General features: G+C 40.5%; 1 protein-coding gene across 1 annotated transcript; it reads left to right on the top strand.

Moving 5' to 3' along the window:
- Positions 1-2347: 2347 nt before the first annotated feature.
- On the top strand, positions 2348-19196 carry ddx43 (DEAD (Asp-Glu-Ala-Asp) box polypeptide 43; the record flags this gene model as incomplete). Its single annotated transcript, XM_084020936.1, has 17 exons — positions 2348-2690; positions 4395-4450; positions 6260-6377; positions 6710-6931; positions 7428-7509; positions 8150-8309; positions 12556-12674; positions 12826-12936; positions 13035-13176; positions 13510-13610; positions 14004-14091; positions 14346-14473; positions 14620-14729; positions 14892-15030; positions 15153-15240; positions 15737-15973; positions 17476-19196. The coding sequence occupies 16 exons, from the start codon at positions 2348-2350 to the stop codon at positions 15956-15958; spliced, it is 2229 nt and encodes a 742-aa protein (XP_083877062.1). The 3' UTR covers positions 15959-15973; positions 17476-19196.
- Between the last annotated feature and the right edge of the window lie 93 nt (positions 19197-19289).

A 19289-nucleotide genomic window follows, 5' to 3' on the forward strand; every position in this document is an offset into this window, starting at 1 on the left:
ATGAAAGGAGAATACCGGGGGAGGTTTGGTGCGATGGGAATAGCTGCATTATAAGGTCAAACACTCAGCATGTATTCGGACCACGAGCGTCTCATTTTCTACAACCACAGAACAGTTACTTCAACTTGCTCAGCTTCACCTGTCAGCAAATTTGGATGCAATTTTGGTCTGAATGCTGAAATGCTGTAGGTTCAGCCAAGCATGGATTTCAGCTGCACGTCTAAGCTGTTGCAATACTTAAAGTCAAGTGCAGTCACAGAGATGTCCTACTGCATGTTAAAGTGTTTCCTCCAGATCTTTAACAAAAAGAGTACAAACAAAGTCAGCCTATGAACAGTATTATATTCTCATTTGAACTCATTTGAAAGTAGTTATACAATTAACCCTCTTAGTATTACATTTTAGAACAAACAATCTTTTTTTGACAAACCCTATGTTTTACTGGGTGCTCGTTGCACCACGTGCATCAATGATTACTGGACTGAACATATTCCCTCCACCCGGTCCATAGCAGCACTCGGTGTAGTACGGTGTTACAGGGCGAAATGTGCAATGCACAGACTCCATTTATAACATGGCAGGTTGGTTTGGATTCACATGGGCAACCTGTGGTTACAATATACTGCACATGCACTGTTGTTGATGCAGCGTGGATGCTGTCACTTGATCCGTGTGCCCGTTCTGCTGCTGATGTCAAACATTTTCATATATTTACATAAAAGAATGTGAGATGAGGAAAAAAGCATCTGTGCTGGTGCTCTTTTCCAGAACCATGTCTTGAAGGAAACTTTGGCAGGAGACTAACTTGACAAGCCAGAATCTTACTATCATTGGGATTAAAATGTGGTTTACATATGTCCTCTTTAAAGTCTTCTGCTGCCCCTCCATTAAACATGTGTAATTTAATTGAACAGGCTGTTTGAATATGCATGCACTCCCTCCTCACCACATCCACCATAATTACGCTATACCCTTCAAGGTTATTGCAAAAAGTGAATTACTTGAATGCACACATTGATATTTGGGTGCATTTAGTCCATATTCAGATTGAGAAGTTTTCACTGGCAGGTTGATGGAAAATGTTGCAATGCCATACGACACTTGTTTTCAATGCCATCTCTTGAGTGAGAAGTATGCACAAAACTATGTCAGCCATCTTCATTTTGTCAGAGATTTTAATTTGTTTTTGCATGTTTACGTCTTAAGGGGTATGCTGTCACAGCAGTCTTAAAGAAATGTATTTTAATGTGTTAATGACAACTTTTATTCATCATTAATTTGCCGTTATATTCCATTTTTTAATGGTGAGTAAGTGCATTGCTTAGCAAATTAACATTCTGAAGTAGAATATATAAGTATAAATAGTATCTCCTAACAAATGAAAATATTGTAAACACTTGTTGATTGATTCTCCAATTATTCTACAGCCCAGGCAGAATTGTTTCTGGTATGATGAAAGCACAGTTGTTTTTTGAGTTTGCGGAGCCTGAAAATGTGACATGGTAGTTTGATGCTTAATATTGGATTATATTTTTTGTAGTTATTAATTGAGTTTTGCTAGATATGAATAGAGGCCATCCAAAAGAACACAAGGAAAGCCCATGCACGCAGCCAGTTGGGGAATTGGATGGATTATTCCCCTCATAAAACATGCTTGTTTTTGCGATCTGTAAATTGCTTAAGGGTGCCTTTCTTGCATATGAAAATTCTGATTTTTTCTTCACAGCGTTATCAAGGTTCTGTTTGCCTGTACCATACTGTATAGTTGAAGTCAAACTGCTCCTTTGGGGTTGGGCATCCAGTTAACTTAAGTCATGCAGCTTTAGCCACAGACTTTGTACAGCTTTGATGGCAAATAATACCATCCCTCTACTGCTTGAACAGTAATTTATTACACAACTGGGCCTTAAAGCTTGACAATGTTAACATTATTATGTCTTTGAAATTAATTTATTAAAGTGCACATTAAGTTCTCTGGATGAGAAATGCAAAAATAATTTTATTATTCATTAATAAAGTACAAATTAACAATTGGGTTTTGTGTCTTTTTTTTTTTTAAATTGAGCAATAGCAAAAATTCTAAAGGTATGGTGTTACGGGGGGCAGACAGGTAACCAGTCTATTACAGGGCGGACATGTAGAGACAGACAACCATTCACTCTCACATTCACACCTACTTATCAATGAACCTATCCCCATCCTGCATGTCTTTGGACTGTGGGAAGACAAGAAAGTGCGAACTCTCCGAGTGGACGTGAAGGCGACATAGTCGCTGATTGGCAGTTTGGCAGTTAGCCTTATTTGTGGTTACTGAGGTAGCTAGCTAGCAGGTGTAGCCACATTTAAAATGTCTGACTGGGAAGAAGAGTACGACGAGGGCGGCGTTGCTATCCAGAAGCCTGCTACAAAACCACCTCCCACTGAATCGAAATTGCCGCTTAATGACAGTCAAGGACAACATGTGGTTTTCGGTTTCAGAAATGGAAACAGTTCTGCAGACTCGAGAGAGTGGAGAGCTAATCGCGACGGCGACGGCTCCGAGTACAGAAGAGGGGGAGGCGAAGGTCGTCCGTTTTCCCGGAGTACAGATCGCGGAGGCCGTGGAAGACGGACCTATGGCGACGAAAACTCGGACTCTTCCCAGCCTGTTACTTTCACCGTGGACAGTGCTTTAATCGGGAGGGTCATAGGTAGGTTTATAAAGCACTGATTCCAGTTTCGAAGTTGCTGTGTGTGTGTTTTAGCTTTATTTAATTTTACTTCGCTGTTAGCTAGCTACGCTAAATCAGCAGCCGTTAGCTAGCATCGCTAGCATTAGATATTTTCCTGGATTACAATGGTTACAATGGGTCTTTATTGTCATTGTCCAACGGGGTTGCGGAACGAATATGCAGTCTGTACTCCAATTTTATTATGAGAAAAACACAGTCAAAGAAAACTATGTGAAATGTGGAGGGTAAATTTAGGGCTCTCACAGAGGAGGACAGGAACTTGGTTGTACTGAAACAGGGTGACCAGGCTGTGGCTGACTGTGTGGGTGATGTCTTTTAGTATCCAGTAATTAAAGACACCAGTATCACCGTTGCTACTGGGTACTATTGATGGTCTGGGTTGGGGTTAGTGATATGTTGATAGATATGTTGAACTTGTCAGTGATGACATCAGCTGGCTGATGTTGTCAGGCCCAGCAGCTTTACTCATTTTGGCTCTCAGGGGTTTTTCTCACATCCGCGTCAGTTGTTGGACTTGTCAGCTATCTCCTTGTTGAGGTGGTCAAAGCTGCTTTCGTAGACTGTGACATTCTGAATTACCTGCTGCCACATATTTTTAGTGTTGTTGAGGTCTATAACCAGTCTCCCTTGACACCTACACTTTGTCTCCTTGATGCCAGCTTTCAGTCTTGCTTTCAGTCTTACCTCTCCATTCATCCAGGCTTTCTGTTTGTGGAATGATGATATTGTCTTTGTGATCAGCACGTCCCATTGTCCAAAGTGTGGGCAGGGGAGGGCTTTGTAGCTTCCAGGAATATCCGTGTAAACATGGCCAGTGTGTTGTTTCTCTCTGTTGGAGTTGTGGACGTGCTGGTGGAATTTAGGTTAAAATGATCTGAGGTTTATTTGATGAAAATCACCTCGTTGTTTTGTCACAGGTCTGCTGTTGATCTCTCGTACAATTCTTGTTGTGCATTATTTTTTAAATTTGCATCGGGAGGAAATAAATGGCAGCAACAAAAATGCTGAAACACTAATATGTCCATCAATTTTGACTGTGGCTGTGTTCGAAATGCCATACTATGTGTGTACTATATGTACTGCCTACTACATACTCAACGTGTACGTACGGCATACTGCCTACTAAATCAACGTTTGAGTATGCTGTTAGCCTCACTGTTCACACTGTAAGTATACACTTAGTATACTTACATTTGTACGGGGTTTGTTGCTGGCTGTTGCCAGGATCGCCGCAATTGTCCTGCTTTTATTGAAAACTTTCAGAAGTCAGAAGTGCCGCAGTGCATTGTGGGGAAGTTGTGTACATCTAGCAAGGTCCGCTGTATACTCAGAAATTCTTGCCAATACAGTATACATCTGGGCATTTCTCGCGTACACAAATTCACATCCTATTGTACGTAGACACACTACGTGTCCTCTTATTTTCCAGCCACGGGATGTTAGCTAGGAACAGGCTGGCTGGTGAAATAACCTTGGGTCCTAGCTGCATAGCTCTTATGACTACTCTCTTCCTGGGGCAGTCACACTGCTTTTGATGGCGTTTGGTTCAGCTGGTCTGGCTGAGGGCCATGTTTCATACTGTTTAGTGTGGGCATGATCTGTTATCAAATAAATGCTTCCACTGCTGTAACTAGCTCTAAATACATTTTAATCCCTTTAAAGGTCGTGGAGGATCCAAAATTCGTGAACTTGAAGAGAGCACTGGCGCAAGGATCAAGGCAAGTTGATTAATGTTAGTTTTAAATTAATGAAATGAAAGCACATTCATAAATAACTTGCTGCTGCTTGTAATACAAACAATAGTGTACCCTTTAAACGGTCTACACTGCTTTCTTGTTGACAGTTCTTCCTTTATTTCATGTGGATGTGAATGACAATGCTTCGATGAAAATGTTCTTCCTCTGGGCTGAGGAAGCTACAAGAAAGCCAATTCAGGGCATTTCTGTTTGTCTACGTTCACTAATGTCAACGGTTGGCTGTGATTGTAAATTTGTTGTCAGCTGTTATCAGAGCTGTTATCTAAAACAAACCTCAAAATACCAATCCATCAATAGCTTGTAAATGTATTCTTTTTTGCTATCCAACACTGCCTGCCATTAGTGCTGGATGATAATTAAATATGATGTATCACCTTTTCAATGGTACCATATCATGAGAAAAGTTCAGCATTTCATGATAATACATTAACATATTCTAAGTTGATAATAAAAAAACAAGTCAAATTTCTCAGAAATCTGAATTCAAAAACTTCTGCTTAAGGCATATCTCTGTTATTGTAAATCAAACTTGTCTTGATCGAATTCCTCTGTATGTGTATGTAAAATCGGTCAGTGCATAGGTGTAAATATATTTGAAACTTATGTTAATTTTGAAAAAATACTCCATGCTTTTAATTTCTCAAGTGTTTAATTCACAAAAGATTATACACAAATCATATCGTTATTTCATATAAACGACACTGCTCAAAAAATTAAGGGAACACTTACATAATTTATATTTTAATGAAGAAATTATTTAAGTTGAAAATCTTTGGTTGAGAACAGTCTATGGAAATCAAAATCATCAACCAGGGACCATCCCCAGACCATCACTGACCCAACGCCAAACTGGTCATGCTGGATTATGTTTCAGGCAGCGTAACATTCACTACCGCGTCTCAAGACTCTTTCACGCCTGTCACATGTGCTCAGTATGAACCTGCTTTCATCTGTGAAGAGAACGGAGCCCCAATGCTGGATCTGCCTTTCCTGGTGTTCTCTGGAAAAAGCTAGCTGTGCAACCTGATTGGGCTGCAGGTAGCATCTCATTCTATAAGTAGCGACAAGGACACTAGCAGAACACAAAACTAGAGAATAATCAGTCAGGAAGGAGAAGGAGAGAGCAACTGGCTGTGGCCACCACATTAAAACCATTCCCTTTTAGGGGGTTGTCTTCCTTTTGCCTCCTTTGCACCTGCTGTCACTTTCATTTATACCAAAAGAGGTGAAATTGATTCACACACTCTTGTGCTTCCTAAATGGACAGACTGATACTGTATACTTGAAGTTTAACTGACTTGGTGTTGTACGGTGATGAGTAAGTGTTCCCTTAATTCTTTTGAGTGAAATATATACTCTTGCCCAACCCTACCTGTAACATAAACACAATCAGAAATTCCATGTTTTTATTTATCTGGTGAAATGCCCTTTAATTAATTAATGTACAGTCGAGTCCAAGAGAAGAACCAAATCGGCTTTATATCAGACCATGGCAAAAGTGTGTCAGGAGTGAGGACCATTCAATACGATGTACACTAGCAAAGGAATGTGTAGATTGAATGTTTTCTTATAGATCAACAGATATGCAGATCAAGCTGTAAATCATCTTCAGAATTCAAGAAGACTTGACTGTTGTGCTCCTGCCCTGTATCCTTTGCTCAACACATGAATGTTGCTCATTGCATGAACAGGCACTGTGGTCAGAGTGTGTATAGGATAGGATGTTAGTTTTCTTCCCTGTTTGTAACTGCTGTTTTTTTTTGTTTTTAGATAAACAATGGCGACTATGGAGGTGAGGTGGTCCTGTTTGGGCCCCCTGCTGCTCAGCAGAAGGCCAAGGAGATGATTGAAGACCTGGTGGCAGATGGTAACTCTGGATCTTTTAATGGTACATTATTTGTCTAGACAACAACCACCTTCAGTGGTTACTGTGACTAAATCATTATCGCTTTAACCGACAGTTCAACTGCTTTAAGCACATACACTTTTTTTTTACTTGTAATCTTCGAGTTCACGTCACCTGGTCCACTCCACTGTCTCCCCTGTGGTCTGCTTTGCTGGTCACTGATTCGCTCCTTGGTCTTTAATAATTTAGCACCTGTGCCTGTTCAATACTGGATTTTCATACCCATCTCGATTGGTAACACTATACTTGCTGTACTGTGTTTTATGCAAAATTATGAAAATGAATGTACTACAGTGTACTAGTGTGTTCCACAGGTCCTGGTAGGGGGAGAGACTATGGAGGAGGAGGAGGCTACAGAGGGGGAGGTGATGGAGGAGGCTACAGAAGGGGAGGTGATGATGGAGGTGATGGAAAAGTGAGCATCTGGTCTGCTGCACAATTAAAGACTGCTGCGGCGGCTCCCCCACCCCTTCCATCCATTGACTGGATCGCCCTCCGGGAGAACAAGGACAAGTATGAAGAGCTCAAGTGGAAGGGTGAGGACTCGTATAGTGCATCTGTTGTACATACACTGCAGTCCATACGTATTTTTAAAGTGATCTGTTTTTCCTGATTGACCTCACCAATACTGGGACCATAAACCTTTTTACTCTCCTTTGATGAAACGTAAATCCCCTCAGATTAAAGCGGAGTGATTTCTTGCACGTTCCCCCGTGTTAGCGTGGGTTCCCTCTTGGTACTCCAGCTTCCTCCCACAGTCCAAAGTCATGCACAGTAAATTGTGGATGCTAAATTGCCCGTAGGTGTGAAAGTGAGTGCGACTGGTTGTCTGTCTCTATGTGTCAGTACTGTGACCTGTCCAGGTGGACCCGAGCTCCAAGCCCCCCTACGACCCTGAACAGGATGAGTGGTTACAGATAATGACTGAATGTTTCATTTTATTTTCAGTGTGCAAGAGTACAAAGCCCAAACCAAACTGTCCTGTAATGTATGTATTTTCTTTCATATATTAATATTTGCAACTTCCTTCAGACATCCCTCCCCTGAAGAAGAAGTTTTACATTGAGGCAGAGAGTGTGTCCATGCTCACAGTAGAGGAAGTCAAAGAATGGAGGTAAATCTGCCGGTGTTATCTTTTAATCGCATTGTCTTACATGTGGTTGTAAAAAGGGCTGTAAGGAGGTTTTTGACAGCCTTGCAAAACATCAAACATCCCCTTTTTACCAGATCTCCCCAATTAACACATTTTCCTTGTGTGTTGTCAGCACTGCCCTTACAGCCAGGTGGCACCATTTATCCATCTCTTCATGATGTGTGTTATATGATCCGGTGCAGCTGTATGCAAATGTGTCTTGTAGACACAATCTTTTGGGAATACAGGAAAAGTAGTTGACAACCAGGGATAACAATGGGCTAAATCTGGTTGTGTGGGACAAAAAGGCTACAGTTAAAAATGAAGCCCTGATCCCTAGGTCCTCAGGACAGTAGTCCGTCTCTGGGTCAATGTTACCTTTACACATTCTTGTTCATTTAATTTATTTAGCATTGAAAAGAGTTTGGATTTTGAAATTGAAAGAATAATTCTTTGTCCAAAAAAAACCCCACACGGTTTGGATCAAATGGGGTTTCTTGAACATAAACTACAGCTAAACAGATTGTTTGTCTCTTGTCTAGGATGGTCGTGTGTTTTGGTATCAAACACACTACCTGCTCCAACGACTTACACAATGTTTTTGTTTCATATTCTTCCACAGGAAGGAGAATAACGATGTGTTTGTGGACGACCTGAAGGAGGAGGGGGAGAAGCGGCCCATCCCCAATCCCTGTCGCACCTTTCTGGAGGCCTTCGAGCTTTATCCGGAGATCATGGAAAATATTGAACGCGTGGGTTTTGTCAAACCAACCCCCATCCAGGTACGGCCCTTTTTTAAATTCCCAGTTAATATAACGAGGTCTGTTAGTTGCAGCTTGTTCTGCATGCTTTCATCAATGACGTTGATCATGTCATATCGTGTGGTATACTATGTGTGGTTAGACAAAGACAGATGCACCTGTAGTGATCTTTATCATTGTCTGTTGCCGTGGGAAAACCCTGTGATAAGCTAAGACCCACTGTTGGAAATAACCCATATTAACAGCAGCCTTGACGGGAAATATTGAACCTTTTTTTATTATTATTAATCAATGGTATTAGTCTCCCAAGAAAGCAGAAATGAAATCTTAGATGACACAATATGTTGAGAACAGAGGGGGAAAAAACAAATTTCATTCATGCTTTTTTCATTTCGCTTTTTAGTGTTAGTGAAGCCACTATAGAAGGTCTACTATCACTACTGCTCAGGGGAATGATATTAATTTGAATACTTTATTTATTTTCCTGTGTTAAAATAAAGAAGATTCTACCATGCTGGTGATTAGCCAATGAACATCAGTGGGGCGGAGCTCTGGAAATCAATACCCATAACTCCATCACCTTTGGCCAAATCATCACAAAACTTGCAGGATATGTTCAAATCTCCCTGAAACATATCCTGAAAGTTTGAATAAAATCAACCACTCGGGGGCGCGACAGGAAATCAGCCATTTTTTCTGGCGAACTCATCCTAGCATCTTTATCAGATTCACCTCAAACTTGGTCATCAGGTTCTCGAGTCAAAAGTTATCACAAGGTCTTGCAGATGTCAAAGGGCGTGGCCAGTGCGTGGTGTTTTTGCCAGTGTACAGGAATTTGTTGTTACTCCAGGATACAATGTCCAATCTGCTCAAAACTTCACATTTCATGAGAGTCTCACCCTGAATACATCTGCACTGCAATATTGACCTGAGGTCAGAGCGCCACCTGATGGTACCTGGAAATGTCATGTTTTTACACTTTTACCACTCCTTCTAAGAGATTGATCACCTTTAGCTTTGACGTACATGCATGGAACTTTGTAAGTGCATAGAACCTGTAGAGATACAAAACAGCCTCTTGGACCCATACCCTAAACCCAACAGGAAGACAGCCTTTTTGCAATTTATGTGAAATCTTAAGCTATTTTTCGCCTTTTTCATGCAGTATATTTTAACAAACTCATCCTACAAAGTTGTTCCAATTCCTACCAAACTTGGTGAACCTGTTCTAAAGGCCTCAACGATGAAAACTTATTACATAAGTCAAAGGGCGTGGCCAGGCCGGCGCCATGAATTGTTGGCCTAATCCACCTCAAATTTGTTCAGAAAAGCCTCAAGACATTGCTAATGATTCCTGTTGAAGGTCAGGAGAATGCCTTGAACCAGGTGTCTCTGTGGCTGCAGGTTTTCATTCCAACCATGCAAGAACACACCTGATCCAACCAATCAAGGTGTGAAGGCAAATCAGGTAGGTGAATAAGTCGAGTCAGGTGTGTTCTTGCTTGGTTGGAATGAAAACCTGCAGCCACAGCGGCCCTTTACTGGATCAGTTTGAGACACCTGCCTTGAACGCCGTTACCGCTGCAATGGTTTTTCACCATATAAGACGAAGTTTCCAGTGGGTTGCTGCATTCCCAATGTCATGACGCATTGTACACCAGTCAAGCATGATGACTTTAAATGTCTGATTTGGTTAACAACAGATGAAAATTCAGACGGGGGGTGGTGGGGGGCAGGGCAGGCGGTCGTAGCACTCCCGACTTGCATGTGTGCGAGGGCCCGTGCATCACTGCTCGCCGTTTTAATTTACAATTAGGATTCTCTATTTTTCTGTCTTTTACACCTCTCTCTTTCCTCTGGTAACATTTTTTCCTATGAAATATGAAGATATGGCCAGTCAGTCATGTTTTATGAATTTAATTGAATCCATCCTGTACCATAAAATCCAGTCCATAAATCCAGTGGATTTCATGGTACATGGGAAACAAATGGGATGCTGCTACAGAAGCTAAAGATGTTAAAAACATTCCGACATGCATCTTAATACCTCAAGTCAAAACGCAGGAGTCACATGAGATCAATGCACATAATAATTCCAGTGACAGATGTATTCTGGGCTAGTTTTTGACTGTGTTTCCAGAGGCTGTAAAGCCTTTTTTCAATGCAAAATGGAATAATTCAGGGAGTGTGTTGCTAGGGGAAATGAAAGTGCAGCATCTCCCTCTCAGATTTCACTTTCATTTCACAGTAAGAGGCTTGGTCTGATGGAATGTTTAATCACTGGCCTGTGGTTTCAAACAGTTGCACCATCAGCCCTCTGTAATGCAACAGCTAAGCTGTCATCCTGTGATGGATGTGATTCTCTTGCATTGTTGTATCCACTGCTTTGCTCCACCCTGCACCTGTACTAACTCCTGCTGGTGTGATGCAATTAATGGTATGTGTACCAACACGTTCAGGCTTGATAGAAACTAATATCTGTCACAGGCCCTCTGTCTGGACTTCATAACAATAATATAATAACAATAATAATAATAATAAGGCCCTAAAATCATTACTGATGCTAGACCTGGAGTTGTTGAAAATGTTTCAGTTTGGATTGAGCCAGACTGGCTGTTTCACCCTGCCTCATGTGTTATGCCAAGCTGGGCTAAACATGCCTTGATTCTGGCTCTGTAATCATGGCTATAGTGATAAAATCAGAGGAGGGTAAACGCCTATGTTTTTGTACCGGCGTCATCGGTGTCAAAATTGTTGGTTATGATGATATTGTGGTTATTGTTGACTGTTCATTTTATGACAAGAGATGGGAGACTTGGGAAATGGGACATCCAATTCTGTTATTAAAGTAGTGTTGAAGAAGATTCCAGAATGAATAAATCTATTGTAATCTCGGTGTTTATTTAATCAAAATAAAACGGCACAAAACATATCGGCCTACAAAAAAAATAATGAACCAACTGTACAGAAAACAAAAGGGTCAGAGCAGGTCTGTTTAGAAAAACAAAACAAACTAAATCAATGGCACCTCTCTGGGAACCGCAAATGTAATTATGTTATCGTAGTTTTCCTCCTCTTTGTTCCTCTTCTCTCTGTTTCTCTACATCTGTCACTTCATTCTCTGTTCCTCCTCTCTTCTTTTCTCCACTGTCTGGTGGACACTTTCTTTATTTCCTCTTACTATCCTCCTCTCTCTTTCTGCTCCCTCTCTTTAACCTCCTGTCCCTCCTCTCTCACCACTGCCTGTCCCACCCCTGCTTCTCTCACCACTACCTGTCTCACCCCCGCCTGCCTCACCACTGCCTGTGAAATACATGTACAATGAATTGTATTGGAGAATTCTGTTCTGGGTACAGCTGTTAGGCAGCCTGTCACTTTATTCAGCCTACTGGCTAAATCTCCCTGTCGCTAAAAGACCTACAGAAGCATCAAGTCTGAATGTAATCAAGTGCTACAGCCCAGCTCCACGTTCACACGTTTAAAAAAAGCTGAAGTATTTTTCTTTGGACTTCCTTTGTAATCGAGGCCTGGTGCTTGAATCTGTAGGAAGTGAGACACTGCAGGATGCTTCACAAATCACCTAATATCCATTTTAACACTCCATTCTACAAACCGCATCAACGTGTATCGAGCCACTGATCAATAGAGACAACCTGCTGCTTACTGATTGCCTCCACACGCACCATAATGTGGCGCAGAAATCTATTTGGGAAGACGTAAACGGCATGTAAACGTGGATAAATGAATTTAGAGGTGCATAAACGCTATTTCCAAAATTCCAGGTACGTAAACGCTGTTTACGTGCGTTTAGCTTTCCCTACAGCCCTGTCTTTAATTGATATTTGTTTCCCTCATCTCACCCTTTTGATATAGAGAAAGTGTATGTCCCAAAAAATGTTTTATTCTCAAAGTAGGGGTGTAACAGTTCTGAAACTGAAACCATGACAAATCCTGGTGTCACAGCTGCGACGGGCTGTAATATGTTTTTCTTCATGTGGAATGAAATTAAATCAAACCCATCAAGTGTCTACAATTAAAAGTTAACATCGAGTTACACTTAGTTTTAGATTTTAAAAGTTTTAATTCTGACTTAACTGTCAGTTTTTAGTGATATTTAATTTGGTCGCGTCACGTTGTCTCCATGTAAGAAAATATATTTTTTGATAATACATTAGGACTTCTTTTTAAAGACCCGTGTGTGTGTGTGTGTGTGTGTGTGTGGTCTTGTAGTGTATAAATAAATGATGATGTATTGTTTCTTCATCAGTCTCAGGCTTGGCCAGTGTTGCTGTGTGGGGAGGATCTGATAGCCATTGCTCAGACCGGAACAGGGAAAACCCTGGCCTACCTGCTACCAGGCTTCATCCACATGGACGGACAGCCTGTGTGAGTAGAGGACCTACTGCTTACTTGTTCACTGTTTTTTTGTTTTCTTTAGGCATCAATGTTATTGTTCCAAACTGTAATATACTGTTTATTTTCATTAGATTTGGATGTGTGGCTTTGATTATGGCACCTGTTTATCTTTGTGTCTTAGGCCTAGAGCTGAGCGGGGCGGTCCCGGCATGTTGGTGCTGACTCCCACCAGAGAGCTGGCCCTGCAGATTGAAACAGAGTGCAAAAAGTATCGCTACAAGGGATACAAAAGGTCCAGCAGCCCTATATCATCATAAGTCATTAAGGATGAGCTTGGAATCGGTGATTTTTTTTCGATGTGACATGACCATGACTCTTCCTACCTTTCAGTATCTGTGTCTACGGTGGAGGGGACAGGAGAGCCCAAATCAACATGGTGAAGAGTGGCGTGGACATAGTGATCGCTACTCCGGGCCGACTAAACGATCTACAGATGAATGAGCTCATCAATCTTCGCTCCATCACCTACTTGGTCAGCGGTTTGTCTGTACATATCAGACTATTTATCACATTCGTTGTGTCTTAAGGCCCAAGCGCACACTGTATCTATTTGTATTGTAATAAAAAAAGGAATCGTGCCTAAATAGCATCCTTTTCCTTAAATACTGCTGGTTCTGTGACATTGGCATTTCAAATCTGATGCCTGTAGTGAGAGATAGGAGCAATAGTTGATGCATTATATGAAGCGTGTCATTTTATGCTTTCAGTGCATTTGAGCCTTTAGCTGTTAGCACAAACCAATGCAGCAAAGGTAGACCGATACAGGTAGGTTGCTTTTAGTGACTGCTCTCATCACTGGGAATAGGTGCTGGATGAAGCTGACCGTATGCTGGATATGGGCTTTGAACCTCAGATTATGAAGATCCTGCTGGATATCCGCCCAGACCGACAGACTGTCATGACCAGGTACAAGTCGAGTCACATGCAGCACTTTAAACGGATGTTTGTCATCACATGGGTAATGCACAGCGCATCTGGATGCAGCTCTTTCTGGAAAGCATTTACATTGCAGACCTTGAGCATGAAAACCATCCAGTGTTCCTCAGTGTTTCTCCCACAGTTTGGAGACTGTCAAAATACATATATTAATAGACTCTACGAACATGTATCATCATGCTAAAAAAATATTACTGGTTATGTAATTCTGCATCACAAAAGTGTATAATTGATCCATACTTTGTTATAATATTTCTTAAAGAAGTGCTATTTTTTGCTAGAGATTGGATTGTTGTAGCATGTGCAGTATAGACTTGAAATTGAACTTTCTTTTTCCATCTTAAAACGCCTTTAACGTTTCAGTGCCACCTGGCCCACCGGTGTGAGGCGATTGGCCAAATCTTATCTAAAGAATCCCATGATGGTGTATGTGGGCACCTTGGACTTGGCGGTAAGTGGAAATGAATACAGTCAATAATTTCCTACCTGTGTATACTGGCTACTTAGTCTTGGATGTTTCTTGCTTTGTCCTACCTGATTACTCAAGTGTCTCCGAACATGAGCCAATTAAACAAGACCAAACAGGAATTATTGTTTCTCTTCTACCAAAAAAGTCCTTTCAAGTTTAATAACTACTTGTGGAAAGTGAATCCCTGATGCTGGGAGTCCATGTTTACAGGTTTCCTGCGTTTCTCTGGCTCTTAGGCGGTTAACACAGTGCAGCAAACGGTGCTGATCATCCATGAAGATGAGAAAAAGGCCTACGTGTTTGAGTTCATCAGAAACATGCAGCCCCAGGATAAAGTTCTCATCTTTGTTGGCAAGAAGCTCGTGTGAGTGGAGAATCGGCCACTAACGTATACCTTGTAACTAAGGGAGTAAATTGTGCTTGTAAAGTCAACCCCACATTGAAATTAGCAGTGCTTAACCAACTTTATTATTTCATTTGTTTGTTTTTTCCTTATTTGTATGCACTCAGGGCTGATGACCTGTCCAGTGACATGTGTCTGCAGGGCCTGCCTGTGCAAAGTCTCCATGGCGACCGTGAGCAGTGTGACCGTGAAGAGGCCCTCAAGGACTTTAAAGAGAGTATGTAGCAGGGAGGAAAGTTTGAAATAGGCTTTCCCTACATCAGGAAAGCAGCGGAGCCTGAAACTTAAATATAAGCTTTTAGCTGGTGATCTTGAAGCCAATATATGAAGGTTGAAGGCTCAAATTGACTAGAGAATAACTTGTCAATCTTTTTTCCAGGCCGAGTTCGTATCCTGGTCGCTACAGACTTGGCATCTCGGGGGCTGGATGTCCACGACATAACACATGTCTTTAACTTTGACTTCCCACGTAACATAGAGGAGTATGTCCATCGCGTGGGTCGAACTGGCCGAGCAGGGTAAGGCTGTGTGCATGTATCACTTTATTCTGCCTTCTGCTGAAGTCACATGACTGATAATCACTGCCAGTTTCTGGCTGTTCTGCTTCTTAGTTTGTAATGTTGATGCAATTATGTGCCAGACGCTCAGGTGCTGCTGTTACCTTGGTAACAAGAGAAAACTGGAGGATGGCCCCTGAGCTCATTCCTATCCTGGAACGAGCAGGCCAGGTTAGCACTTGTGTTGTTGTTGTAGTAGGGGTGTCTCAAATACTACTTTTTGGGATTCGAAGTTTCATGTAGAAATATTCAGCGGTAGACTTGCAGTCAATACTTATTAATATTGTAATGTACTTTGCTGGGACCTTGACGGGAATCTTTGAGAGGATGACGAATGACCAATAGGATTTTGTATTAAGGAATAAGCTATAGAGGCCTATCGTGGATTTCACTTCATAGAAAGTTTAGCATAAAATTAGCAATTCAATTATTTTGATAAAATGTTTGCATTTAAATAGAAAATGTTGTTCCCTACTCTTCATGGCTCAAAGTCATTCAATTAGGAATACATTTTTATTTGCCAAGTTGTATTTGCACTCTGAAAGCTGAGATGGATGGAGCTATTGATTAAGCAGCATAGTCTGATATAAAGTTATCAAATTTTAAATTGGATTTAATAAAATATCGAGGAAAAAGGTGCATGTAATCTTTGTGAATCCTGTTGCAGGAGGTCCCTGAGGAGCTGGTGCTTATGGCAGAGAGATACGAGAAGCACAAGAGGGAGAAGGACATGTGCAATCCGAGGGGAGGACCGGGAGGAGGACAGAGAGGAGGAGGAGGAGGAGGAGGAGGATGGGGGAGGAGCGATGGGGGAGGCGGAGCAGGATGGGGGAGGAGCGATGGTGGAAGGAGAGGAGGCAGAGATCAAAGCCAAAACTGGGGATTCTAATGCGTGATTTTCCATGTAAGTCCTCACATACCACCACACACTGAAGCCAGACAGAAGACACATCCATTCAGGAGACAGGAGCCCTCAAATGTATTTATTTATTATTGAATAATTGTATATGTTTAGGGTCAACAACATCTCCTGAAGTTTTCATGTTGTTCTCCCTATTGGTGGAGCAACAGCAAACTTCTGAGTTTGGAGGGTCGGGCAGTCTAACACATGAATCCTTCATGCTGCCTGAGTTTCTGTTTCATCTCAAATACTACCACAGTTTCCCATCATTAAATGACTGGAAAAACAAGAAGTTAAAAATGTCATTACATTATAAGGAAGTCCAAGTCAGTAAAATGTGTTGTGGAGATGTTATCGTTGGCGTTGAAAGTATCGCCATGCTTCATATGCTGCTATTTCCGAATACCTGACCTAACACACTTTCTTACTGACTTTTCTTACATTCTGTGTGATATCTGAGGAAAACATGGAGGCAAGTTCTTCAAATTTGGACCAAACGTCCACCAATCGAGGATAAACCGTTAAACTTTGGTGGTCAAAAATGAATGTGGGCGCACAAAAGACGTTTTTGACCATAACTCAAGAATTGCAACGCTAACGATGACATTTTATCCCATTATTTGAGTGAAATTGACAGATGTAACTTGAGTGGTTGGTGGAGACATACAACCGTGAGATGGTTATTCTACTTCAGTCATGTGAGGGTCAGCATATTGATACATTGAACTGAAATGGTTGATAACCTTGTTAGCTTTCTGAACAGAAAAGTCTGAAGAAGGTGTGTGTCTTTAAGAGGGGTCGTCTAACAGGTCAACATGTCTCCTAAATAGTTGGTCTTTCTGGTTAATCAAACTATGTTCTAACTAGGGCTGTTCGATTTTGCCTAAAAATAAAATCTCGATTTTGTTCTCTCAAAATCCGATTTTCGATTACGATTACGATTATTTTGTGAAATGACAAAAGGCAAAGAAATTATTTCAAATATGCTGCTTTTTTATTGAACATTTCCCCCATTGGGCTTTAAATGCAATTTGCTCTTATTAAACAAAAAATGAATGAATAAAGTGCAAAACTCTTTTTGTAAAATAAATAAAGTTTGAAAAAATATAAGAAAAAAATCAGCAAATCAGCACTTGCAAACATACAGTAAGTTATATTTCCAATTAAATAAAACAAGACATTTTCTAATTAAACTAAACTGGGTCTTTGCATGCTAAATAATAATGTAACCCATGAAGGAGGTAGAGGTGTGTGAAAAATCGATTTTACGAGTTTCACGTTTTAACATCGTTCTAAATACATAATCGCGATTACGATTTAAAATCGATTAATCGAACAGCCCTAGTTCTAACAATCTCATATAAGTTAGGAAGAAATCATTGAAATTAAAAGGGGTGAGGTCAAAAAGTGACTGATTTTGCCCCAGTAATAGAATTTATATATTTGTTTGGTATTCTGATTAAATAATCATTTAGGACTGACATTGATTTTCTTTTTCTCAACAGGGTGAAACAGGAGCTGACAGCGCCTCTGTTGTAGTTTCTTTTGCATGTATAAAAATAAGTCATTATTTGTCTTTGATGGCAAAAGTAGTTTGTTTGTGTTTTACTCTATTATCAACCATTATCAATGAGGCAGTTACACCTCATTATGTTGTGCTCCTGTTTTAAATGTTTAAAATGCACACGTTTGACCATTTTCTTCTGTCTGTAACTCACCAACCATAGTGTTGTTTAATATCACTATATTTCTTGATTTGGGCAGAAGTAAATCTGCAGATTAAATTCTCCTTTTTAAAGAAATGACACCCAGTGTAATTACTGCCTTGCTGACTTGAAATACTGACTGTATGATATAGTAAATCTGCTTGGCACCATTTCCATAATTATGGGAAAAATGTACGGAGGATGCCAAAGGTAAATGTTTTTATTATCATTTACAACTTAGGGAAACAATCAGTTTTTTTTTCACAAATCAATTGTTCTTTGCACAGGAGGTGGTGCTGTGTATCAGTCCAAGAGCTTGCCTGCTGTATTGACAGGAAGTGACTTTGCTCATCTGACCAAGCAAGATTTACTGGAAGAGGTGTGAGGGTAAGGGAAATAATCAAAGCAACAACACAGCTGTAGATTCACATAAGAATGTCTAAGCCATTGTTGGAGGCTTTGCCAGCTTTCGTCTGGCTTCGCCGACCAGATATAGAAGGCTAAAACTTAATTGAAACAATCTGTCAGCACTCCACTGTCTTTCATTTTCTCACACAGTGAGGAACAAATGCATAACTGGTCTTGTTTCATGCAGCAACATTATCAAACGGATCATAGATCTGACAGTATGGCAGGAGAGAGGAGTCAGAGCAGCAGTAACTTATTCAGACTATCAGGGTGAAAGTGAGAAATATTCACAAATCTATAATATTGTAAAACAGCATAGAGAGCTTCATGGAATGGGTTTCCATGGCCGAGCAGCTGCATATATATATATAAATATATTAACATACATTACTATTACTTTTTGCGACATATTATACTAGGACTTTTTCATTACTTTTTTCAGCATACTGTACGACTACTTTTTATCTGTGGCTGAGTAAGTAAGACATTCAGATAGTTGCACCATTGGTCAGTCAATTATTATACAATGGCTCTTTCAGATTTGTGTCGACATGCTTGACTACGACTTCTTTTCTTTTTTACATACTTGTGATGGCCCTGGGCTGTATGTGCCTGTTTGAACAGTCTTTGTTTTCCTCCTTACGACGCCGCTGGCTGCCTATCCCCTCCCACCTCATTCACAGATTAGCCTTAACTCTGTGAAGCCAAGATAAGATGGGTGTTGCTAAAAATGTTATCTCTTGCTCCAAGGCTGGTGTCTTTTGGGCGCATGCTTTACTCTTTTTAATGACTCATTTTGACATACTATACTACGAAATACTTTTTTTTTACATTTTCCATGACATATACTGTTGCCTTCTAGTCTGAATTCAAGAGCATACTAAACCATGGCTTTAAATATATTATAAAATTAGAACTTTTTATAATGCCTATATTTTGTGACATCCTATATTTTTTATATTTTTCATATTTTGACATTTTTATTTCAAACTATATTGACATTTTATGGCATTATATTCATGATTTCTTTGTAAAACCACTTTTAAAGGCTTGTTTCTGGCATACAGAACTGACTTTTTTGAAGACATCTCTGTGTGACATATTATATACTATGTCTTCTTTTTTATCATATTTTCCTGACATTGTTTATGACGTACTACATCACATAAAAATGGTATCATCACTAAGGATCTAATATGTATTCA

This window comes from Eutrigla gurnardus (genome assembly GCF_963514095.1).
Source record: "Eutrigla gurnardus genome assembly, chromosome: 11".
NCBI classification, from domain to species: Eukaryota; Metazoa; Chordata; class Actinopteri; order Perciformes; family Triglidae; genus Eutrigla; species Eutrigla gurnardus.